Here is a 21,710-nt window from a genome sequence, read left to right as displayed (position 1 = left end):
GTGCCAGATTTACCCCAACCCTGACCAGTCTCCCAGTCCCAGTTGTTAAAAACATCCCTACGGCATGATGCTGCCACCATCATGCTTCACTGTTTGGATGGTATTGGGCCAGTGATGAGTGGTGCCTGGTTTCTTCCAAACATAACATTTAGACTTGTGGCCAAACAATTCAATCTTGGCAGGGGAGACTGGGGACAGTTGCAACAAGGGACGGTTGCAACAAGCCTTATTTCTCCAATCAGAAACATGCTAGAATGATGACACTCACACTGCACATGCTCAGTAAGACCCTCTGCCCACCAAGAAGAGAGAGGCCATATTGAGCATCTGGTCCTGCTTGTATCAAGACAAAGTTGTTTTTGGAGTATGAAAGTAGCTTTTTACATGAGCTGTATATTCGTCATACTTTCCTGAACTTTTGTATGAATTAATCCAAACTTACCAAGTTTGAGTCATTGTTTTGTTGACTATTCAGTGATATAGTTAGCATGTGTCAATGTCAGCATGGCTAGCTAGCACATGATGTTTTGTCATGACTGATGCCATGGGGACGGTTGCAACTATTGCAACTGTCTCCATGCTAAATAGGCTAGTCATATAAATACAGACCACACAACAGTATTTTTGAAGACTTTTAGTTTAAATTAGGCACAATTAATGTATTTCATCGTCCATGATGAACAGAACAGGCAATCATATTATAAGACAATGAGAAACTAATGCTAATGATGAATAAAATAATTCCCCAAATAACTTGTTGAGCAAAAATGAGCAATTATTGTTGTACCTGTTGTGCTATGGGACAAACTAGACACATAAATTTTCCTGGGAAAACAGGAGAAAAGTCAGTTTATTTTTTGTCATATAGAGTTTTAAAAATATTTAAATTTTGTTCACTAAAAACATGTTTGATAAATGTTTTTTGTATTGCAAATTGTTCCATTTTTTTTGTCCCACACTGAAATATTGAGTTTTTATAGCTTCAGTAACATCTGCACATTGACTCAAGGTAGGCCTAAGTTTCACAAAAAACAAAACTTATTAAATATATTATACTTTAATACTGTAGAAATACTATGCTTATTGAGACAAAAAGGAGAATTTAATTAGTGAAATTTAATGTTGTTTTAATATGTTGCAACTGTCCCTGATCCGTGTTGCAGCTGTCCCTAGGTTTGGGGTCAGTTGCAACATCTGAATTCCTCTATTCAAATAAATATTGTGATTGATATGTCATATGTAGCCATCTTTAAATAGTATGGGTAATTAGCAAACACATGTAAGTTTAATATGTAAAAATTTGGTGTGCCTAGTCCAGATAGTCTCTGAGTAACTGAGAGTAATGCAAAAAGTGTTGCAACTGTCCCCAGTCTCCCCTATCATCAGACCAGAGAACCTTGTTTCTCACAGTCTGAGAGTCCTTCAGGTGTTTTTTTTTTTTTTCAAACTCCAAGCAGGTTTTGATATGTTTTGCACCGAAGAGAGGCTTCCATTTAGCCTTTCTGCCATAAAGCCCAGATCAGTGGTGGGCTGCAGGTTGTCCATCTGGAACTTTGTCCCATCTCCACACAGGATCTCTGGATCTCAGTCAGAGTGACCTTCTGGTTCTTGGCCACCTCTCTTACTAAGGCCCTTCCCCCTATTGCTCTGTTTGGCTGAACGACCAGCTCTTGAAAGAGTCCTGGTTGTGCCAAACTTCTTCTATTTGAGAATTATTGTGGCCAATTATCCCTGTTCTCTTGGGAACCTTCAGTGTGGCAGATTTATTTTTTTTTTGTCCCCAGAGCTGTGCCTTCAACAATCCTGTCTCTGAGTACTGCAGGGACTTCCTTTGACCTCATAACTTGGTTTTTGCTCAGATATGCATTATCAGTTGTGAGGCCTTCAGAGAGGTGTGATTCTTTCAAATAATGTCAAATTGATTTAATTTACCTACAGGTGGACTCCAGTCAAGACGTAGAAACATCTCAGCTCCAGTCTAGAGAAATTGGAAGCACCTGAGCTAAATTTGAAGTGTTTTTGCAAAAGGTCTGAATACTTGTGTCAATGTGATATTTCAAGTTTTCATTTTTAATACAATTTTAAAAAATATAATTCTTGAGGGTAATGTATTTTTGTCGGAAAAGCCTGAAAAAATGTTTTTGCATAATATGTGACCTTTAAAGATTTTCAACAGATCACATGATCAGTACTAGTCACATGGTGAAATAAATATGTTACTCAATTAAATAAAGAATGCTTTTTTTATGCACTATACAACTGGAGAAAAGATGGCAGTTTAGAAAAATATTTAAACTTCACTGGATTAACAGGCCCAATTAATCTTTTCTAAGTGTACTAAAACTATACAACAGTTAAAACAGCCTCTAAATTAACAGAGTGACACAGTTAAAATAATACATATATCTGCCCTATGCAGTAGTGGATATGGTAATCTGGACTGACATATCAGATTACATAACAAAAGTCACTCACATGTTAGGTTGAGCTGAATACCTCCACACCAGTGGACATGAAATTAACATGTGAAGGTCCAACCAGTGCAAAAAAACATCTTTAAATACAAATGATTTGTTGGATGTCCTGGTCAGTTTTCACTTTTAACAGTTGTAACCACAATGTCATTCCAGCATTATGATGTATGCCTATTAATGAATGCAAACATACATGCTTAGGCTTTTCATATTAGTTCATTCTCTGTTTTTGGGATGCAGGTTAGTCAGAGAAGATTTTGCTGCAGAGTGCTGCTTTGTGACAGGGATAACTGTTATGTTTCTTCTCTCCTCAGCCTTGTGATTGTTGGGCAGGTACAGAGATTACTCCACAGCCCCACTGCCATGAGCCAATGGGATGATTATACTGTATATTTAGTGGAGGCATTTATGATGACAGAGGCTTACAGGTGATTGGACACACGTCATGTAAAATCCTTCCTCAGGTGGTTGGCAGATCAGACACATCATCAGCTGGTATTTAGTTTATCTTTTTACATACACTATTTTCATAAACTTTTCCCTGTGGGAAGTCCTATGGCTGAAAACACATGTACCATAGGCACAGCTACTGTATATTGCAACATAAAATTTTGTTGACATTAAGGATGTCCTTGAATGCAAGTTCACAAATCTTAGCATCAGCCTAAGCAGCTTTTTGATATAATCTCCTTGGATGTCAGCTATTGTCAAAGACTGGGATTAACTTTTTTAAACTGTTGGAGTCCTCACATGGAGTAGGAAACTTAAAATCAAGACGCTTTTTTGATATTTATTTTTATTCTTACTCTGACGAAATCCTCATAATGTGTTGTTAGTGTAGGTCTTGGCATCATATTCTACTCACAATCAACAAAGATGTTTCTCTTTCAAACCTAATTTACATCTGCAAATCCATAAAGACAGTAAAGTTTCCATGTAGAATAATTCTTTGATAAAAGCATGCTTCTATTACCCTGCACTCAGCATCTCTATCTGATTTCTGCAGAGAATGGTTAACCAAACTTGCATGGTTAAGCTTTACAGGGTCATCTCAGCATTTTCTGTGCACCCCCTACAACCACCACATCCCCAAGTCAGATGAAGTAGAAGGATTGAGGTGTCAGCACTATGGCTACTAGGGATCGCCCCGCCTTGCCATCTGCTGCAGCTGTAATCCACAATGAGAAAAGTCAGTCCATATCAAAGTAGTGTCCACTCAATTCAACAGGTAAATTAACATCAGGGGGACAACTCTTAAATCCATGTAAGAGCTCACAAAACAACTAAAAGGCTTACTTTTTTATAGACATATATAGCTTATCATTTGACTGTCTTCAGAATAAGAGAGCATTTTTTGGAAATCATACAAATCAAAATTCAGCATGAATTTCCAGGATATTGTAAATGAAAAGGAATATTAATATAGTGTTGATACAACGTTGTCATGTGCAAGGATTTCATTTCTTAATATGAAAAGGATTTTGTTGCACCCTTATTAGGCAATCATTTTGTTGTCATTAAATTATATTCTGACAAAATAAGATATGACAAAAAACACAAAGAAAATACAATTTTAAAAAAGCATATATCAGATTTATAACATCCAAGATCAAGTCACTGCCAAACAACTATGTTTAAATGCAACCACTCATCAATAAAAGACAGCAGAGCATCTAATAACCCATGGTTATCTGTGATGTGTCCCAATGACTTCATCTAATCAATCACAAATTACAATAAAATTATCAAAATAAATTCGTTAAAATGTGTTGGATATTCCTTATTCTGATGAGTCCCATCTCAACTGTGAGTGCACAGGTCCTGCAGAAATATGCCTGTCGTTCTCAGCTCTGCCTCTAGAGGGCGCCAGAAGCCTTTTTGCCCTCTGCAGCACAGGCCTTGACGTACGTATGTAGGTGACCTGATCTGAATAAGCCTTAGTTTTTTATTGAACAATTTCAAAATACAATAGATGTAAAGTTCGTCAAATAATGCAACAGTGATCATTTATGGATACATGTCTGTATAAAAAAAATAAGAGTATACAAGGGAAAAGTATAAATAAAAGAAGAAAAAATTACAGTAACAAAACAAAACAAAACAAAACAAAAAAAAAAAACCCTGAAAATATGACTTGAAACTAAAACTCTGTTGTAAGAGGCTGAGAGAGAGATAAATTCATCATAATGATTTCACTCATCACTAACAGAAAGTAACGTCTTTAAAATTTGAGATGTTTTAAAAGCTTTCTTGTTAGTGGACATCCTAGACAAAGAGATATCTGAGTTCAGGGCAAAATAAATGAATGTTAGGGGTGGTGTTGATTTTGGTGGTCCTTGGTGCTGGAACTGGGCAGATTTGAATGACAGCTGTCGCTCGGAGTGAGGGAGAGACTGATGGGCAATTGTACGTGTTTCTCTTCAGCTGGTTATTTTTTAAAACATTTAGGCTAGTAGGTTGTTTGCTGTCACGTGATCTTATTGCACACCTGTTTTTCGTATGTATATTTCCGGTCTGTGTTGCGGGTCCTAAAGATGAACAAATTAGCTCTGAAAAGATCTATGAGGGTGGTGTCGCGTTCTTAATACCCAGGGAACACATATAATGGGACGACCGCTGAACGTGTCTGACTCCATTTATTAGAAAAGACTTGACTCCCTCGAACATAGCATCCTGTACTGACAATGACTCCTAGTGGTGAGTATACGCAACTCGTTTTCTTCTGTTATTTTCTAACACTGTAAAAGAACAATAACACCACAGCTCCCCTTTCTAGAGAACAAAAGGTAGACTACCTTTGTCTTGACAGACCTTAGAGGATTATTCTGCCTCTTTGTTGAAAGGCCTGTTCTTATAAACTATTTTGTGAGAGGAACACTGTTAACATTAGCCAATTACTTGGGGTTATTAAACTTTTAATCTCCCTTAACATTTTCAACTCTTTTCGAACTCATTAGCTTTAGCTCTTTTCTATATTTTCAACATTTTCTTAGAACTTTTACTCATTTACTTTTCACCTTTTTTTCCAAAGTTCAGTCACTTTTGTTTTCACAAATTCAGTCATACAGGTTTCACTATGGCTCTCCCAAATCTACTTCCTTGAGTAGGAGTCTCTGTTGGTGAGTCTTTGGATACTACAGCAGGTGATGTTGGAGCCTGCTCAGCAGCTGACTCAGGCATACTTTGCTGCAGCAGAGAACTCTGTCTTGATCTGATGTGTGAAAAGGTATCAGGTGTTGTCGGTTTCTTCTCACCACACCCCAGGGCAGGTCTCCCTGGTAAGATCTTGGAGTTGAATGTTTCTGGAGTACAGTCCCAGATCTTTTTTATGTCTGTCACCCACACTTGTTCTCCTGGTGACAAGGCACTCAGAGTTTCTGCACGGTAACGCCTGTTGAAGACTTTAGCATCTGATGTCATCTTCTCCTCCTCCATAAAAGCAAGCATGGTGCCTTTAGGCAGTAAAGGGTTTAACTGGGATGGGAGAATGGGCACAATAGTACGAAGACGCCTGCCTATGAGAAGTTGAGCTGGACTATATCCATTCTGAAGAGGTGTTGCTCTATAAGTAAGGAGTACTTGGTAAAGCCTGCTGCTTTCTTCAGAAGATTTTTCAGTCTGTACAGCTCGTTCCACTTTTCCGTTACTCTGTGGGAACCTTGGGCTGCTAGTAATGTGACTGAATCCATAAGACACCTAACCTGACACGCCAGATGGATTTCTTTTACACATCCATCTGGTAAATCTCTGATAGACAGCGTTTGGGAAAGGGCAGAGCCTTTGAAAAAATACTCGCAGGGTGATTGGATGAATGTTCTGTCTGTGACATCTTTACAAGCCAAACAGAGCAACAAAACATGTGGCATAGCTGCTACTGAGGTGCGCCCCTGCCGAGGGGTAAACTCCATAGAGAGCTTAATAACGTGAACCATGACGACTGCAGACATGTCAGTACATGACTTTTGTTGTTTTTGAAAAGAAATCAAACTCAATGCTGTTCTTTGTTCTTCATTTAACGAAGAAATGCCATTCTGATAAACTGATGCCATAGCAGCATCCACGCCATAATTGCACCGGCCTTTTGTTGCTGCTTGCTTACGTCATGACTTCGCCGTGCCTGAAAGTACTGCCGCTTACTCCTTAATGTTCAATAAAGTACAAAAAAAAAAAAAAAAAAACAGCCTCTTACTCCTGATTGGTCCAGTCACTTTCTTGCAGAGCCCAATCTGTTCAGATTGAAGCTTTGCAAGATGGATTCTCCAGGGAGAAACACGTAAATGGGCGAATTCATCTTCTTTGCAAGGTTACTGACTTGTACTTTTTAATAACATTTTCTCTGAGTTGCTTAGAGTGTTCTTTTGTCTTCATGGTGTAATGGTAGCCAGAAATACTGATTAACCAGTGACTGAACCTTTCAGACACAGGTGTCTTTATACTGCAATCACTTGAGACACATTCACTGCACTCAGGTGAACTCCATTTCATGAATCGTTAGACAATTGGCACAAACTGGCTCTCTGTTGAATTAAATTAGTCACTTTATAAGAGGGTGAATATTTATGCAGCTATTTATTTACATTACACATTTTTGTTTAATTAATATTACTTTGTGAAAATCTGTTTTCACTCTGAGATATTCTGGGTGCCAGTATAACAGTGCTTATGTCTGTATGACCCCATGTACTAAGGCCGTTGTACTCGAAGCAGGTGATGTGGAATTGGCTCCTTTCCCTCCCGCTCTCTGTCCACTGTCCTATTTCTACAAAGGCAAAAAGCCCCCCCCAAAAAAGTCAAGCAATTTATTAATCATAAAAAATCAATAATAAAAGCATTTTACAACAAAAAACAAGAACAAAAAAGCATAAAATAGGTTAGAAAACAAGTCCAAGACAAGCAGCTTTTTCACATCTGATAGAAAATCCCACATTCATCATTCTGCATGTCCAATTACAAGAAAGGTGACTGTCTAAAAATGTTGAGTCACACAGATAAGATATTGTGTTTTCCTGACAACGATGATGCTTCTTGCATATACTTGTGCTGAGATCCACCATTTCTACATCCAGTCCCTTCTCTACAGAAGAGAGTTAGGGCCATTGAAAAAAATCATGAGCCACAAAATTTTGTGTTTTACTGGTAAGAAAAAAGTGAGAATCCTGAGATTGAAGTCAGAAGACTTTTACCTCAGAACAGAATTCTGACTTTTTTCTCAAATTCTGACTTTAAACTCAGAATTCTGCTTTTTTTTTCCTCAGGAATCTGATTTTAATCTCAGAATTAGAAAAAAACATTGTGCATTTCAAAAACGAAAAAAAAATTCAGTGGCCCTAATCCTCTTTCATACTTCTCCATAAATCCCTGAGAAAGCATTTCAGCATGTTCATACCTAACATAAGACTTGTAAATAAAGAGTATTTCTCACAAAATCAGCTTTACAGGCACCGCAAAATATAGATATTTTTTACTAAAATCATCTTGAGAGCAAACTGTGAAATTATAAAATTCAAACTTTTCCAAACAAATCCTGATTTTGAAGGGTAGTCCATCCAGTTGTTCAAATCCCTTGGTACTCATGTTTGCAGTGTCCTACAAATAGAGGCTCTGCCTGGATACCACGCCTTTAGAAGACAGAAAAGCACAAACATCAAAATGTAATTGGACTAAAATTCTGAGGAATGTCTTTAGAAGTGTCAGAGGTAATTTCTTAAATGGTCTTGGTAGAAAAGGTAATGCACCTCAAGAGCTTGCAGCGAAATTCCTGCAAACGAGGAAAGGCCTTGTTCACATTGAAGGTCTGCTTCTCATCACTCCACAGTCTTTCTGCTGCAGCACTTGCCCTTGGCCTGCAAGTTTGGGTACAAAATCAGTGTTGTGTGTGTGTTTTTTTTTAGTGTTGCAACATTTACTATATCAGTTAAAGTATAACATCTGTGGTCCTTTTGATTCCATACCATAGACGTGGATTGAGATTGGTTGCGTCGACGTATTCTCCCCACATGCAGACCTCACCCCCAATTACCAGCTTCTTCTGTTCCTCAGTTCCTGAGGTGGGAAAAAAGCGAGCATTCATTTAATAATCACATAAGTCAGGGACAGACAAGTAATGAATCAAAATCTTTGAAATTCAGCACAACACTACAATAAAAATTCAACTACTTAATATTAAAATTGGTATTTACTACTGCACTTCAGTTAAAAGCTTCTATCACCAACCCCCATCACCAGCACAAGAAACAACTTATATTGGTATGATGTGATTTAACTTGGCCATGAACACACCAGAAAAGTTCAGTGGCTGCACAGTGTAGTAGTTGCGCCAGTCCTGGCCATAGGAAATATGGTTGATGTACCAAGGGGCCGCCAGCAGGACCCTCATGCCAGCTTTGGTGATCTTGCTGAGCTCGTCCTGATATTTAGCTGGTAAGCCTTTCCAGATATGCAGCACTGTGTCCTTAGGAATCTGCACAGATTGACAAACAACATGCTGTCCAGCCCTTTTGTAATCTGTGGATTGTGCTGCTTCATAATTGTTTTGATGACTTTATTTAAGCTTGAATAAAAACAGTTTTATCTTAAACAATTAGACTAAATATCATTGTGTTATATACTAAAATGTCTTGTATTTTCACCATCTTGATCTGAAAGTGTTTGCAGAAACAAGTCTTGATCATCCTCTCTGAGACGCAAACATGCAAGACACATATTTGACAGCTGTCTTACTTGTCTGATGGCATCAATAAAGTAAATCTATAAAATAGGGGGTACGTATGTGTTGAAAGCATAGACTGTAAAAAGAATTGGACAAACCCTGCGTCATGTCAGCCGTCTAATTACAATGGGCGGACTCAAACTGCTTTTGAAGTCAATCCACGGCAGCTTCCATATTGAAATCACTGTCTCAACCAAACTGTGGATCAACCTAACAACCCAACAACTAACTTGACTTCCTGTCAGCTAGCTAGCTAGCATTCAGCAAGGTTTTTCCTCAATATAATCAAAACAACTGTGGACCCCCCCCCACACACACACACACACACACACCCACACCCCACCCCGCACAGCGAGAGGACATGAAGACATTAGCTATTGAGACACATTTGTTTTTTTGAACCAGGCTGTAAACCAGTTAATTTATGGTGTAGAAAAAGGCTTTTTATCATGTGTTATGTATGGGACTTCCAGTGTTTCTGAAGCCAGCCTCAAGTGGACACTCGTCATATTGCAATTTTTTGCACTTCCACATTGGCTTGATTTTTGAGGACTGGAGGTTGCCTCTTGGTCGAAAGGGAGAGCTATTTCCTACAGAGTCAGAAACACAGCATCATGTACAGTTTGTGTAATTAATAGTGAGTAAATCATGTATAACTTTTTTTTTTTTTTTTTGATAAAACAGTCTGAGTCTTACAGAACTTCAGTCCAGTTTTGATAGTATTTCCTCTCTCCCCTTTGTAGACCTGTGGTTTTATAGTTAACACAAATTGCTTTGCAAAATAACTTCCAGTCATGTTATGTTTATGCTCAATATTTAGGGAAGAGAATGTATGAAGCCATGGGGCTGTGCATCAACCAGCACTGTGCCATTATTCTGCAGTTATCCCAGCTCTGTGTGACTGTGTCCAAATTTGAAAACACAACAATTTTTTCTAGCATTCAAGGATCTAGCAAAGTACTGGTGAAATGCTTTTTAGCTTTACTTTGTATAAAATACAAAATTGAAACACAGATCGATAAATGTGTCTTCAACAGTCAGGCATGAGAATCAACCAATGCCACCTAGTGGCATGGCCATTTATGTAATGTTCTGTGTTGAACTGATGGTCACAAAGGTCTGGCCCACTGATCTTACAATTTCAGGGAACTAAGCTGTAACTAAAAATAACATTTAGAGTAAAAACCAACAGCAGTTTGCAAACATCAATCAACCACTGCACACATTATTCTAACCCTTGAAGGCAAGGGGCCACACAGTGTAGTAGCGGGCCCAGTTGTGTGTGGAGCCTGGCTGGTCCAGATACCACGGAGAGGCCAGAATCACCCTGAGCCCTGCTTTAGCAACTCTGCGCACCTCACACAGGTAACAGCCCTCTTTCCATACCTCCACCACTGCAAAAGAGTTGCGCTGCAACACAACGCTAAACACTTTCAGACTTGATGGACTTGTTCAGTATTCTAACTCATCCAATTATGTAATGTTATTTGTCAAACACTGAATTATAGTTAATTTTTTAAATTGAAATATTCTATGAAAGGGTTGTATTCATGTATAAACAACACTGACACAAGAATACATATTTCAAATATCAAGGTAGTGGGATGCACTTACCTGCTCATGGTAGTCAAACACATCCTGCCACACTACAGAAGTCTTGTTGAGAGCTGAGGTGATATTCACTATGCTGTTATTGACATTTGTAACATTACTGTTAGTTTTGTGCATTTTTTTACCAGAGCTTTATGGACTGAATGTTCCCTTAAATGACATACTTCTCCATGTAGAATGCTTCAAGTTTGGTAAAGTCTCCTCCAAAACCCATCTCCTCCATAAATGCAAGAACATCAGGGTTGGATTTCCTATAGAAAACAAGGGGGTTGTAATTATCTGTATGTGAATTACACTAGTTATTTAAGAATAATTTTTCAGATACTGAGTTACAACTGTATTAAAACAGTATTTTTTTTCTTTCTGTAATTGTGATCTTAAGAGACGTGTATCTTCATCAGTCACATCTGCCTTAATAATGAGGTACCTTCTGATTCCTTTCTTTTTATTCCACAAAAATATCTGTTTTTTTTCTGCAGATTTTCATATAACATCATATGTGCAAACATCAAACTACATACAGTGGGTCCAAACAGCAGGACTGGATGGAACAGAAGTAAAAATTCTTGATAATGACATAACTTGCACATTTTTATGCAAAACTAAGAAAAAAAAATAGAACAAAATAACTTTCAAAACCAGGAATTCCTGGTATTTTTCATCACAGCTTGCAGGCATTCAAATGCTCTGTAACATTTGAGCTTACCAGCAGGAAAAGTTAACCTCATCACCTCCTAAGTGGATATAGGAATCAGGAAATACTGATGACACTTCCTTAAATAGTGCTGCCATGAACTTGTATGTGGAGGGTAACGTTGGATTTATAGGACCAAAAGTACCAGATGGGGTGCTCCCTTTGTAGCAGGGAGTCAGCAGGTCAGACTGCCCTGAAGAAAAAAAAAAAATCATACAATTTCATTTATACAGCATGTTTCATACAAATGTAAACTCAGTGTGCCTTACAGAAGATAAAAACAGACGCAAAACAAACAGCAACAAAGATACACCATTGAGTCAAGAAAAACAGAAATTTCAGGCAAAATAATTAAAGATCTCAGACACACCTTGCACCAATCTGTGCAGCATTTTGCATTTACTAATGTTGGAGTCTCCTAAAAGGAGCACATTCAAATCCATGAACAATTCTTCACACAAAGATAACCTAGCAGCCAAAGGTTTGAGAGAAAAGCAGCATTTAAAGGCCACTTTTGAAGGAACCAAATGTTTCAGCAGATCTCAGGTCAGCAGGCAGTTTGTTTCAGAGGACAGCACCATAGTGACTAAATGCACCTTCGCCAGTTTTAGTTTTAATTTTAGGTACATTGAGGAAACGCATGCCTGATGATCGGAGAGGTCTGATGGGATGGTAGTCAGTGAGAAGGTCAGAAAGATATTGAGGTGCCATAGCATTCAAATATTTATAGACAAGAAGTAATATTTTGAAAACAATTCTGTACTGAACAGAAAGCCAGTGAAGATTTTTCAGTACAGGTGGAATACGTTCTGTTTTCCTTGTCCTTGTAATCACTCTGGCTGCAGTGTTTTGGGTGAGCTAGAGCTTTCCAATTGACTTTTTAGGAAGTTGAGCAAAAAGGGCGTTACAGTAATCCAGCCTGCTGGATATAAATTTATGAACCAGCTTTTCATAGTCAGATTGTGACATGAAGTATCTCAATTTAGAAATGTTTTTAAGGTGGTAGAATGCTGTTTTTGTAATACCTGTTATGTGATTTTGAAAGTTCAGATTCGTATCAATGATGACACCTCTGATGACATGCTCACTGTGCTGTAGAGGGAATGATGACATGGAGATGAACTCTTGCTTCTGTTTTTGCGGGACTATTGGTATTTCAGTTTTGTCTTTGTTTAGAAATGATGGGACATCCATTTGCTTATTTCATCAATGCATCTTAGTAGGTTATGTACAGGACTGAGATCATCAGGAGAAAGTGAAACATACGGCTGAGTGTCATCGGCATAGGTATGGTGGGCAATGTTGTGTTTTTGTATAACAGAACAGAACAACATAAAACATTATAACATTTCTTGCATTTAACAGAGTCACAACTCACAGAGCTGCTAATTTCCTGTGGTATTGTACTTTGTTGTATAGAGGCTATATGACAGTATTAATTAAATCAGATTTAGCAGGAACCAAAAAAAGAATTGTTTTTAATCATCTACAGTGCGGTGGGTTACCTTTCCTAAAACTCTGACATCTGTCTATTAGTGCATGTGTATTTGTGTACTCATAGCCTGTGTGTATGTAGCATGTCCAATAACAGAGTGAACAATTGACTTTCCTCTTAAGGACAAATGAAACATGTCTCTTTCTAAAAACAATTTTAATAAACCTCTTGCTACCTTAAGGCAATAAAGTATGCTAAACAACTACGTCTCCAGCTGATATCAGGTTAGCAATATTTTGCTTTTGGTACCACAAAAACCACCACAGTGATGTTAACATTAAGCTACACCCTAGTTAATGGTATTTTTAGCAGTAAGTTCCTGAATGTAAGTGTGAGTTGACAGTGGGGTTAGCTAAATTAACAAATGTTTTGGTTTAACTTGAAACTAAGACAGCCAGATTTACTTCCAGATATAATTGAGCATATAACACTAGTTCAGCCAGGCTACGGAGTCAAGCACTGATAGATAATCAAGATCAACTGATCTCATGTGAGCATTAAAAGCAAATTATTAACTGCTAATAAAAACAAAAAATTATGATCACAAATCATGTGTGTTTTTGACAAAGGGATCCTGACTGAACTATATCTGGTCATTGTATCTATGCAGACTGGAGTGTAGCACAATGACTTGAGCTTCCCACCCTAGAATGATGTCAGAGAAAACTGGATGACTTTTGAATATGGTCTGATGAGTAAAGGAATTTGTTGCCAAAGATGTAACCCTGAGAGTCCTCCCAATACAAAGTGAGTCAACCTGAAGATTTAATAAATGTTTTGCTGTTTGCTGTTAGCACTGGTGCATTAAAAGGTATAAAGTCTTACTTGGCAGACAGTATTCCTGTTGGTCCAAACTACACATAATTCAAAGTACTATGTAAAGAGCGCAGAGCTGAGATAATATGGATTTTAAAACGTTTGTTTTTGATCAGCAAACATAGCTCACTTGGTGTAATAATTTTACCTTTTCCCCAAGACTTGGTGTGACCAGGTGAATCAAACTCGGGAAGGATCCTTATTCCCCGCAGTCGGCCATGTGAGATCACCCTTTTCACATCAGTCTGTGTGTAGATGTGAGTCATCGGATGGAAAGCCCCCTGAATCATAGCCAGAAATCTTTGTTCAGGGTTAATGTGACCTTTCAGAGCTTTCCTGCCTTATTAATCCATATGTAGTAGGCTGAGTAAAAGATCTAGGGTGAGATACAACCCCTACATTTACATCTTCTAAAGTACTGAAACATTTTTTCAAGGAAAATACAGTGGAGGTACAGTTTCTGTACACATGACTTGAGGTGGTTTACATTTCCTCATCCATAACAGCTGTCTTCATTTACAGAACATACCTTTGTGGAGAGGTCTGGAAAGGTGCGGCTCTGGTAAGGGAAGGAGGGGTCATCAACAATGTGCCAATGAAACACATTGAACTTACTGTAGGCCATTGCATCCTACCAAAGAAAATATACATTAATGGCACTGATAATAAAAATGGTGATCACTGCAACAGGATGTGAAGATTGGAGTATGCCACTTAATCATTACCAGAGTTTTTAAGATGGTCTGCACTGGTAAATAGTGTCGCGAAGTGTCCAACAAAATAGCCCTAAACTGAAAGCGGGGGAAGTCTTCAATCTCAGTTTTGTTCACAAAGTACTGAAAAAAGAAACAACCAGGAAATACATACATCAACATTAATCATGATAAGTTAAGATTGTGAATTCAAGGCGTAATGACTCAAGATGCCCAGTAAGTTTGAGAAAATTTGGACTTACTAAGCCATAATCATCCTGATACACCAGCTGACTGAAGGTTTCAAGACCTGTGCTTAATCAGAGGAAGAATAGTCACAATCAGCACTGATTAAAGTATGTTGAGTACGTTTAAGGGAGCACTATATGCAAATGGAACAATTTTCTATTTATCTTCTAAAGAAAACTATCTGAAGGCACTACTTACAGATACTGATGGTTTTGCAAAGCTGTCTGATCTCAAGCCATATCATGAGAAATGTATTGTTTTCCAGATAGGCTTTGATAGGCTTGGACTTACATTCAAAGTTTAATGCAATCCATCACTGACATGGTCAGATGGACCACTGCAATGGTTAATACACCAATATGTAGAAGCTCTTTAACCCAAATGATATTTTTAATGCTAAATTACAATAATTATTGTTATCGGTGAATTTTCAAATGTACTAATTTACAAAAAACCCTGAAAAAATAGTAAAGCACATTGATATTTCTTGATTAATATGTCAAATTATAGTTATTTACTTGCATTCCTGAACATAAAAATGAGTTTTAGTGGTTGAATGTTATGCTTGATTAATTTCTGACTTCTCAGAGAAGCCCAGGGAGCCAGCTCAAATTTGGGTGAATTCAGTTTGAAATCCCTCATTCCTGTTCAAAATGGTAAAACGTGGAGAGCTCACTGAAAATGAAAGAGTCCGCATTAAAGCACTTCATGATGCTGGATGGTCTTTGAGACAAATATGACAGGTGGTCTTATAAATTTGTTAAGCACTGTATATATTGCCAAAAGTATTCACTCACCCATCCAAATAATTGAAATCAGGTGTTCCAATCACTTCCATGGCCACAGTTGTATAAAATCAAGAACCTAGGCATGCAGACTGTTACTACAAACATTTGTGAAAGAACGGGTCGCTCTCAAGAGCTCAATGAATTCCAGCATGGTACTGTGATAGGATGCCCCCTGTGCAACGAGTTCAGTCGTGAAATTTCCTTGCTTCTAAATATTCCACAGTCAACTGTCAGTGGTATTACAACAAAGTGGAAGCAATTGGGAACGACAGCAACCCAGCCACGGAGTGGTATGCCACATAAAATGATGAAGTGGGATCAGCGGATGCTGAGGCGCATAGTGCACAGAGGTCGCCAACTTTCTGCAGAGTCAATCGCTACAGACCTCCCAACTTCATGTGGCCTTCAGATTAGCTCAAGAACAGTGTGTAGAGAGCTTTATGGAATGGGTTTCTATGGCCGAGCAGCTGCATCCAAGCCATACATCACCAAGTGCAATGCAAAGCATCAGATGCAGTGGTGTAAAGCACGCTGCCACTGGACTCTAGAGCAGTGGAGATGCATCTCTTGAGTGACGAATCGCGCTTCTCAATCTGGCAATCTGATGGACGGGTCTGGGTTTGGTGATTGCTAGGAGAACAGTACTTGTCTGACTGGATTGTGCCAAGTGTAAAATTTGTTGCAGGGGGGAATATGGTGGGGGGTTGTTTTCCAGGAACTGGGCTTGGCCCCTTAGTTCCGGTGAAAGGAACTAAGGGGCGATTTTGGACAATTCTATGCTCCCAACTTTGGGGATGGACTTTGGGGATGGACCCTTCCTGTTCCAACATGACTGTGTACCAATGCACAAAGCAAGGTCCATAAAGACAATGAGAGAGTTTGGTGTGGATGAACTTGACTGGCCTGCACAGAGTCCTGAACTCAACCTGATAGAACACCTTTGGGATGAACTAGAGTGGAGACTGAGAGCCAGGCCTTCTCGTCCAGCATCGGTGTGTGTGACCTCACAAATACACTTCTGGAAGAATGGTCAAAAATTCTCATAAACACACTCCTAAACTTTGTGGAAAGCCTTCCCAGAGGAGTTGAAGCTGTTCTAGCTGCAAAGGGTGGACCGACATCATATTAAACCCTATGGATTAAGAATGGGATGTCACTTAAATCCATATGCGAGTCAAGGCAGGTGAGCGAATACTTCTGGCAAATGTTCCACAACCCTGGGCTGTAGAGAGGAGGGAGGGCGGCCAGCGTCGACACATTTGACATGTACGTGTGTCCCTCAGCAGCCAATGTCGAGCTTAACAGCATTTTTTTGTCCAGGCCTTTGCACCCCTGGTAATACACCCAAACACCACCAACAGTTTTCAGGTGCTCAGAACATACACATGACAACCAGGGGGTTGTGGCAACCCTTCGACCTGCCCTAACAGTACCCCAGACTATGTTTAAGTGCCACATCTACCCATAACTCCACCCTAAAGCTGTGTGCCTTTTGTTTAGTTTTCAGAGATTATTTTCCCATGCCCTTGTACAAAGACATTCAGAGCATGACCTGGGTTGTGTCAATCTTCTTTCCTTCCTAAGGTGAGCATACTCGCCATTACACGCCTTACTTCAGCCTCCAATTTCAGCCCAAACATGCCTAAAATGTATATACAGTCATGGAAAAAATTATTAGACCACCCTTGTTTTCTTCAATTTCTTGTTCATTTTAATGCTTGATACCACTAAAGGTATATTACCTGAAGAATACAATGAACATGACAAAAAATGCAGCTAATTCCATTATACTTTATGTCCTATTTGACATGCTTAAGCTTAAAGGTGCAGTGTGTAAAATTGGGAATATCAACATCTAACAGTCAATTCTGGAGTGTGATGCTCATTTCTCTGGTGATAACTGTGGAAACCAGTGAGGTTTAAAAATCAATACATGCTTAACTGTTGTTTGGCTCCTTCTATGGTGCCATAGAAACAGGCAAAATGCAAAAATCCAAGATGGCAGCGTCCTTGGAGGGGACCCTCCCTATGTATGAATAAAAGGCTTATTCTGAGTTAATTTAAAACATAAATTTAAAAATGTGTTATCAGATGTCAACACTAATTTAGATCAATCTACTTATAAATGTTATGTTTCATTTTAACCAAGTTTGTTTTGCTAAATGCTACTAGGCTAAATATTACACACTGCACCTTTAATTGTATTCCCAGGGTATATAAGAGGCCATTTCATGTCATAAGCAGCACTGCATATGCAAAGGCCCAGAGTGGTTTACTGCTTGCATTCAAGCCATAGCACAACTCAGAAGTTGTCAGCTCTAACATAATGCCTAAAACAAAAGAATTATGTGAAGCCACAAAGGCAGCCATCTTGGCACTGCTGGAAATTGGCATGAGTAAGAGACAGGTAGCCAAAAAACTGAAGATCTCCAAGACAGCCGTTCATTATACCAAGAAAAAACAAGCCGAACATGGTACTACCAAATTGCTAGCTGGTCGAGGCAGGAAACGTCTTTCTACCCCACAAGAGGACCGTGCACTCATTTGTTCCTGTGTCAGGAATCATCGTCAGACCTCCAGGGACCTTAAAAATGAGTGGGCACTGTCGAGAAATGTGACTTGTTCAGCAAGGACAGTTCGAAACCGACTTCTTGAAGCTGGTCTGAAGTCACACAGGGCACGGAAGAAGCCCTTCATCAACGAAAGGCAGAGGAAGGCCCAGTTACTCTTTGCTAGGGATCACAAGGATTGGACTGTTGATGATTGGGCTAAGGTTCTCTTCAGTGATGAATCCAATTTTGAGTTGATGCCCATTCCAGCCAACTTACTGGTTAGGAGGAGGCCTGGAGCAGCCTACAAACCAGACTGTCTCGCCCCCACAGTAAAACATGGGGGTGGATCGGTGATGATCTGGGGTTGTTTCATTATGGGTGGAACAGGGCAAATGCAATTGTGTGAAGGGCGAATGAACCAGGTCATGTACAAGGCTACTCTTGAAAACAGTCTTCTTCCATCAGCTGATAAACTCTTTCCTGCCTTGAATGACTGGATTTTCCAACAAGATAATGCCCCTTGCCACATGGCAAGGTCAGTTAAAGCCTGGATGGAGAACCAGAACATTCAAACCATACCTTGGCCTGCTCAATCACCACATCTAAATCCAACTGAAAACCTGTGGAACATCATCAAACTCAAAATGGAAAACCACAAGCCCAAAAACAAAGCAAATTTGGTTGAATTTTTCCAACAGGAATGGGCTGCTGTGACAGCAGAACAATGTCAGAAGCTGGTAGAGAGCATGCCAAGACGCATGGCTGCAGTCATCAAAAACAATGGTTATGCAATCAAGTACTAACTCCTGTGTGTATCATGTGACTAACAGACAGAAAAGAAAACATGGAATGCCTAAAAGCACTGTTTTTGGCAGTACAATGCCATAGCTATTGATGTAAGAACTTAAGTGATTTTGGTTATTATCAAGAAAACCATGGAAAATGGCTAGATCTCAGCTCTTAAATTAAACTCTTATGAGCTTTTTTGTTGTTATCATTATATTTGTCCAAAAAAATGTACCTTTAGTTGTACCAGGCATTAAAATGAACAAGAAATTGAAGAAAACAAGGGTCTAATAATTTTTTCCATGACTGTATATATATATATATGAACTGGAAAAGGTAACTGAGAAAAGAAGCTTCAAATGGGATTCCCCCCCCCCCCCCAAAAAAAAAAGGAAAAAAAAGAATCATCGTCATAGAATATAGAATCTGAAAAGGATCAATACTGCATGAAACTGAAAATGTGACACAACCTTTTTGGTTTTGTTAACATGCCGTGATGTTCTGGATAACCTTGGTGAAATGGCTAGCTTTGTATTTTCTATTATAAACAATGAGCCCTCAAAAAATAATACTTGGTGAATTAAATACAGTGTTTTATTGGGTCTGTGATTTCTTTTGAAGTGGAATGAAACAAATGTTTGATATTGTTTTTTTAACGCAGTTTTAGGTTAAAGAGCATAATCCTAAAAAAAAAAACTGAAACAATAAATGAGTATGAAAAAATAAAATGTATTAAGACCATGCTTAGAAGAATAGCAACTATGTTCAACTTTTTTTCCTTGTACTTGTACTTATCTAGTGGCATTGGGTTGTAAAGAGTTAATTATATGCTTGCATCTTGAGTGTATTGTTTTAATTGAATACATTTTGAAAAATAATAAAGATTGGGGGTACTAAGATGGCCTAGTGCATAGGCCAAGCCCATGTGCACAGGCAGCCGTGGCCTGTGGTTCCTTTCCCGCATGTCTTTCTCCCACCCTCTCATCCCTGTTTCTAATTCTATCCACTGTTTTCCTCAATAAATAAATGCCTAAAAAGCCAAAAAACATGTTTTAAAACTAAAATAAAATTTAAAACAAATTTGTTTGAAGAGAGTTTAATGTCGGATACCATGACATATCCTGTAAAACCTGCTTAACAGGCTTTGCCAACGAAAGATGTTTCTTAGCAGTCTACTTAACAACAGCTCACCTCTTAAAGCACCCCACACCGTTTCTGCATTCAGAGATGCATGCCCCGCAGAGACAGTCAGGCTGTCTGGAACACAAAAAAAGAGCAGGTAAGAAAATGCATCAAACCTAATCTGCTTGTATGATTGTAGCCATGGCCACATCATCTGTGATATGTTTCTCAAAAATACCTACATCTTTCGGAGGAATCCTCACTTGGGTAACCTTCACAATCATCATGGTCAACACTGACCACAACACTGAATGGTGTATCTGCACTGAATCGAAGGGCACCATAACCTGTTGGACATATGATTATTATTATGATTATTATTAAGATTAATATGATTAGGGAAATGATTACAAGACATTGAATGTTTGGTTAAAGTTTTGCAGAAGTAAAAGCATCACATGTACAGTTTTATTTTTATAGCTTTAAGCTTCCTCTATCCCATAACCTTTGTTAACCATAAAAAACAAAATGTTACTCAGCCTGCTTTCATTGTGGGCTGTATAGAGCAGGTTTTACTACATTGGCTGACTGATGAACTGCTGTTTCTACAAAGCCGATTGATCTGCTTTAAAAGGCATGACAAAACATACACCATAAAACCAGGCAGCATTATGCACTGTCCATTCATAACATAATCTTGGATTCGAGATTAACCTTTAAAGCCTACACTAGATACACAATTTATATATTGTTTGAGGGCAACTTTAAGTTGACACAGCAACGTCTGGTCGTATCACAAACACCTTTATGAATAGCTTATTTGTATTCTATTATCTGTGGATCTTGTTACTTAAGCAAGGTGTTAAATCTTGCTTTTAGCCTTATACCCACCTCCTTTTAAAACTTACCAGAAGTGAAGTCAGGAAAAACAAGAGAAAAGTATCTCTTGAATGCAGAATCTAGAACAGTACATCCCGGCTGTGCGGCTGATTGTCTTCCGTATCCAAAGTAGAGAGCCTGTGGGTTGAGTCGGTACTGCTCCGGTGAGGAGATGAAACTCTGAGGTAGTGGCCACACTCCCTCCACTATGTGTAAGCCCACTTGGGCTATAATTAATACGAGTAGATAAAAATTTGGAAAGGTTTTACCTCGCTTACAAATGACTTCCATTTCCCGCGATGGTAACAACTATACTGTCAAACTGTCGAGCGAGTCAGGTGCTCGAAGACGGTGCGTCACGTGACCTTGGCAAAAGGTGCAGCATTTTCTTTTTCTTTTAACAGTTCTTTATTTCTGTCTAATAAATTCCACAGGCTATAGAATATTATGAATCCTCTGACCGAAATGATATGTGTATTTAATATTCTTATTTAATTTAATTTTTTTCTGTCAAATCATTGTATACACATTTTTTCTTATGTCACTTATTAAATAACCAGCTCTGACTTTTGACAAATAGCCTTTGTAATCTTAAACCGGGTGGAATAAAACTTCTCAGGAAGAATAGGCTTGTAGGCTTGTGTCTGATAAAGAATAGCGGGTTTGTGAAGTCAAACCACAAGAACAGCATAAAAAGTGATTTTAAAATCAAATAGTTTGCTAATGTGATACGCATTTTTTCTTTCTTTCAACCGTTTCTCTTTTCTGTACATTATATAAAGGGGAAGAGTAATATTAAGGTACTGAACTGTCGTTTCTTTTTTGTAAACCGTACTTAAGAGT

The 21,710-nt window shown here is 38.6% G+C and overlaps 1 protein-coding gene across 1 annotated transcript; it reads right to left on the bottom strand.

The window, feature by feature from the left end:
* Window positions 1-7,259: 7,259 nt before the first annotated feature.
* Window positions 7,260-21,211, bottom strand: hexa (hexosaminidase A (alpha polypeptide)). The gene is made up of 14 exons (XM_041796538.1): window positions 20,897-21,211; window positions 20,231-20,335; window positions 20,058-20,123; window positions 14,755-14,801; window positions 14,525-14,635; window positions 14,329-14,430; window positions 13,948-14,080; window positions 11,501-11,681; window positions 10,959-11,045; window positions 10,798-10,870; window positions 8,754-8,934; window positions 8,426-8,516; window positions 8,210-8,317; window positions 7,260-8,092 (listed from the first exon to the last, which is right to left on the bottom strand). Exons 1-14 carry the CDS (start codon window positions 21,156-21,158, stop codon window positions 8,029-8,031), a joined length of 1,611 nt encoding a protein of 536 aa, XP_041652472.1. The 5' UTR covers window positions 21,159-21,211; the 3' UTR covers window positions 7,260-8,028.
* Between the last annotated feature and the right edge of the window lie 499 nt (window positions 21,212-21,710).

This window comes from Cheilinus undulatus, linkage group 9 (assembly GCF_018320785.1).
Source record: "Cheilinus undulatus linkage group 9, ASM1832078v1, whole genome shotgun sequence".
In the NCBI taxonomy this organism is placed as follows: Eukaryota; Metazoa; Chordata; class Actinopteri; order Labriformes; family Labridae; genus Cheilinus; species Cheilinus undulatus.
The sequence above is the reverse complement of the archived record's forward strand: the minus strand, read 5'-3'. Positions and strand labels throughout refer to the sequence as shown.

Excerpts from the sequence above, each read along its gene's own strand:
- hexa (XM_041796538.1), bottom strand. The coding sequence starts at position 21,158 with ATGGAAGTCATTTGTAAGCGAGGTAAAACCTTTCCAAATTTTTATCTA. Across the intron at positions 14,802-20,057 it reads GGTGTGGGGTGCTTTAAGAG|GTCTTGAAACCTTCAGTCAG; the intron begins GTGAGCTGTTGT and ends GATTAAGCACAG. Across the intron at positions 8,318-8,425 it reads AATCTCAATCCACGTCTATG|GCCAAGGGCAAGTGCTGCAG; the intron begins GTATGGAATCAA and ends CCAAACTTGCAG.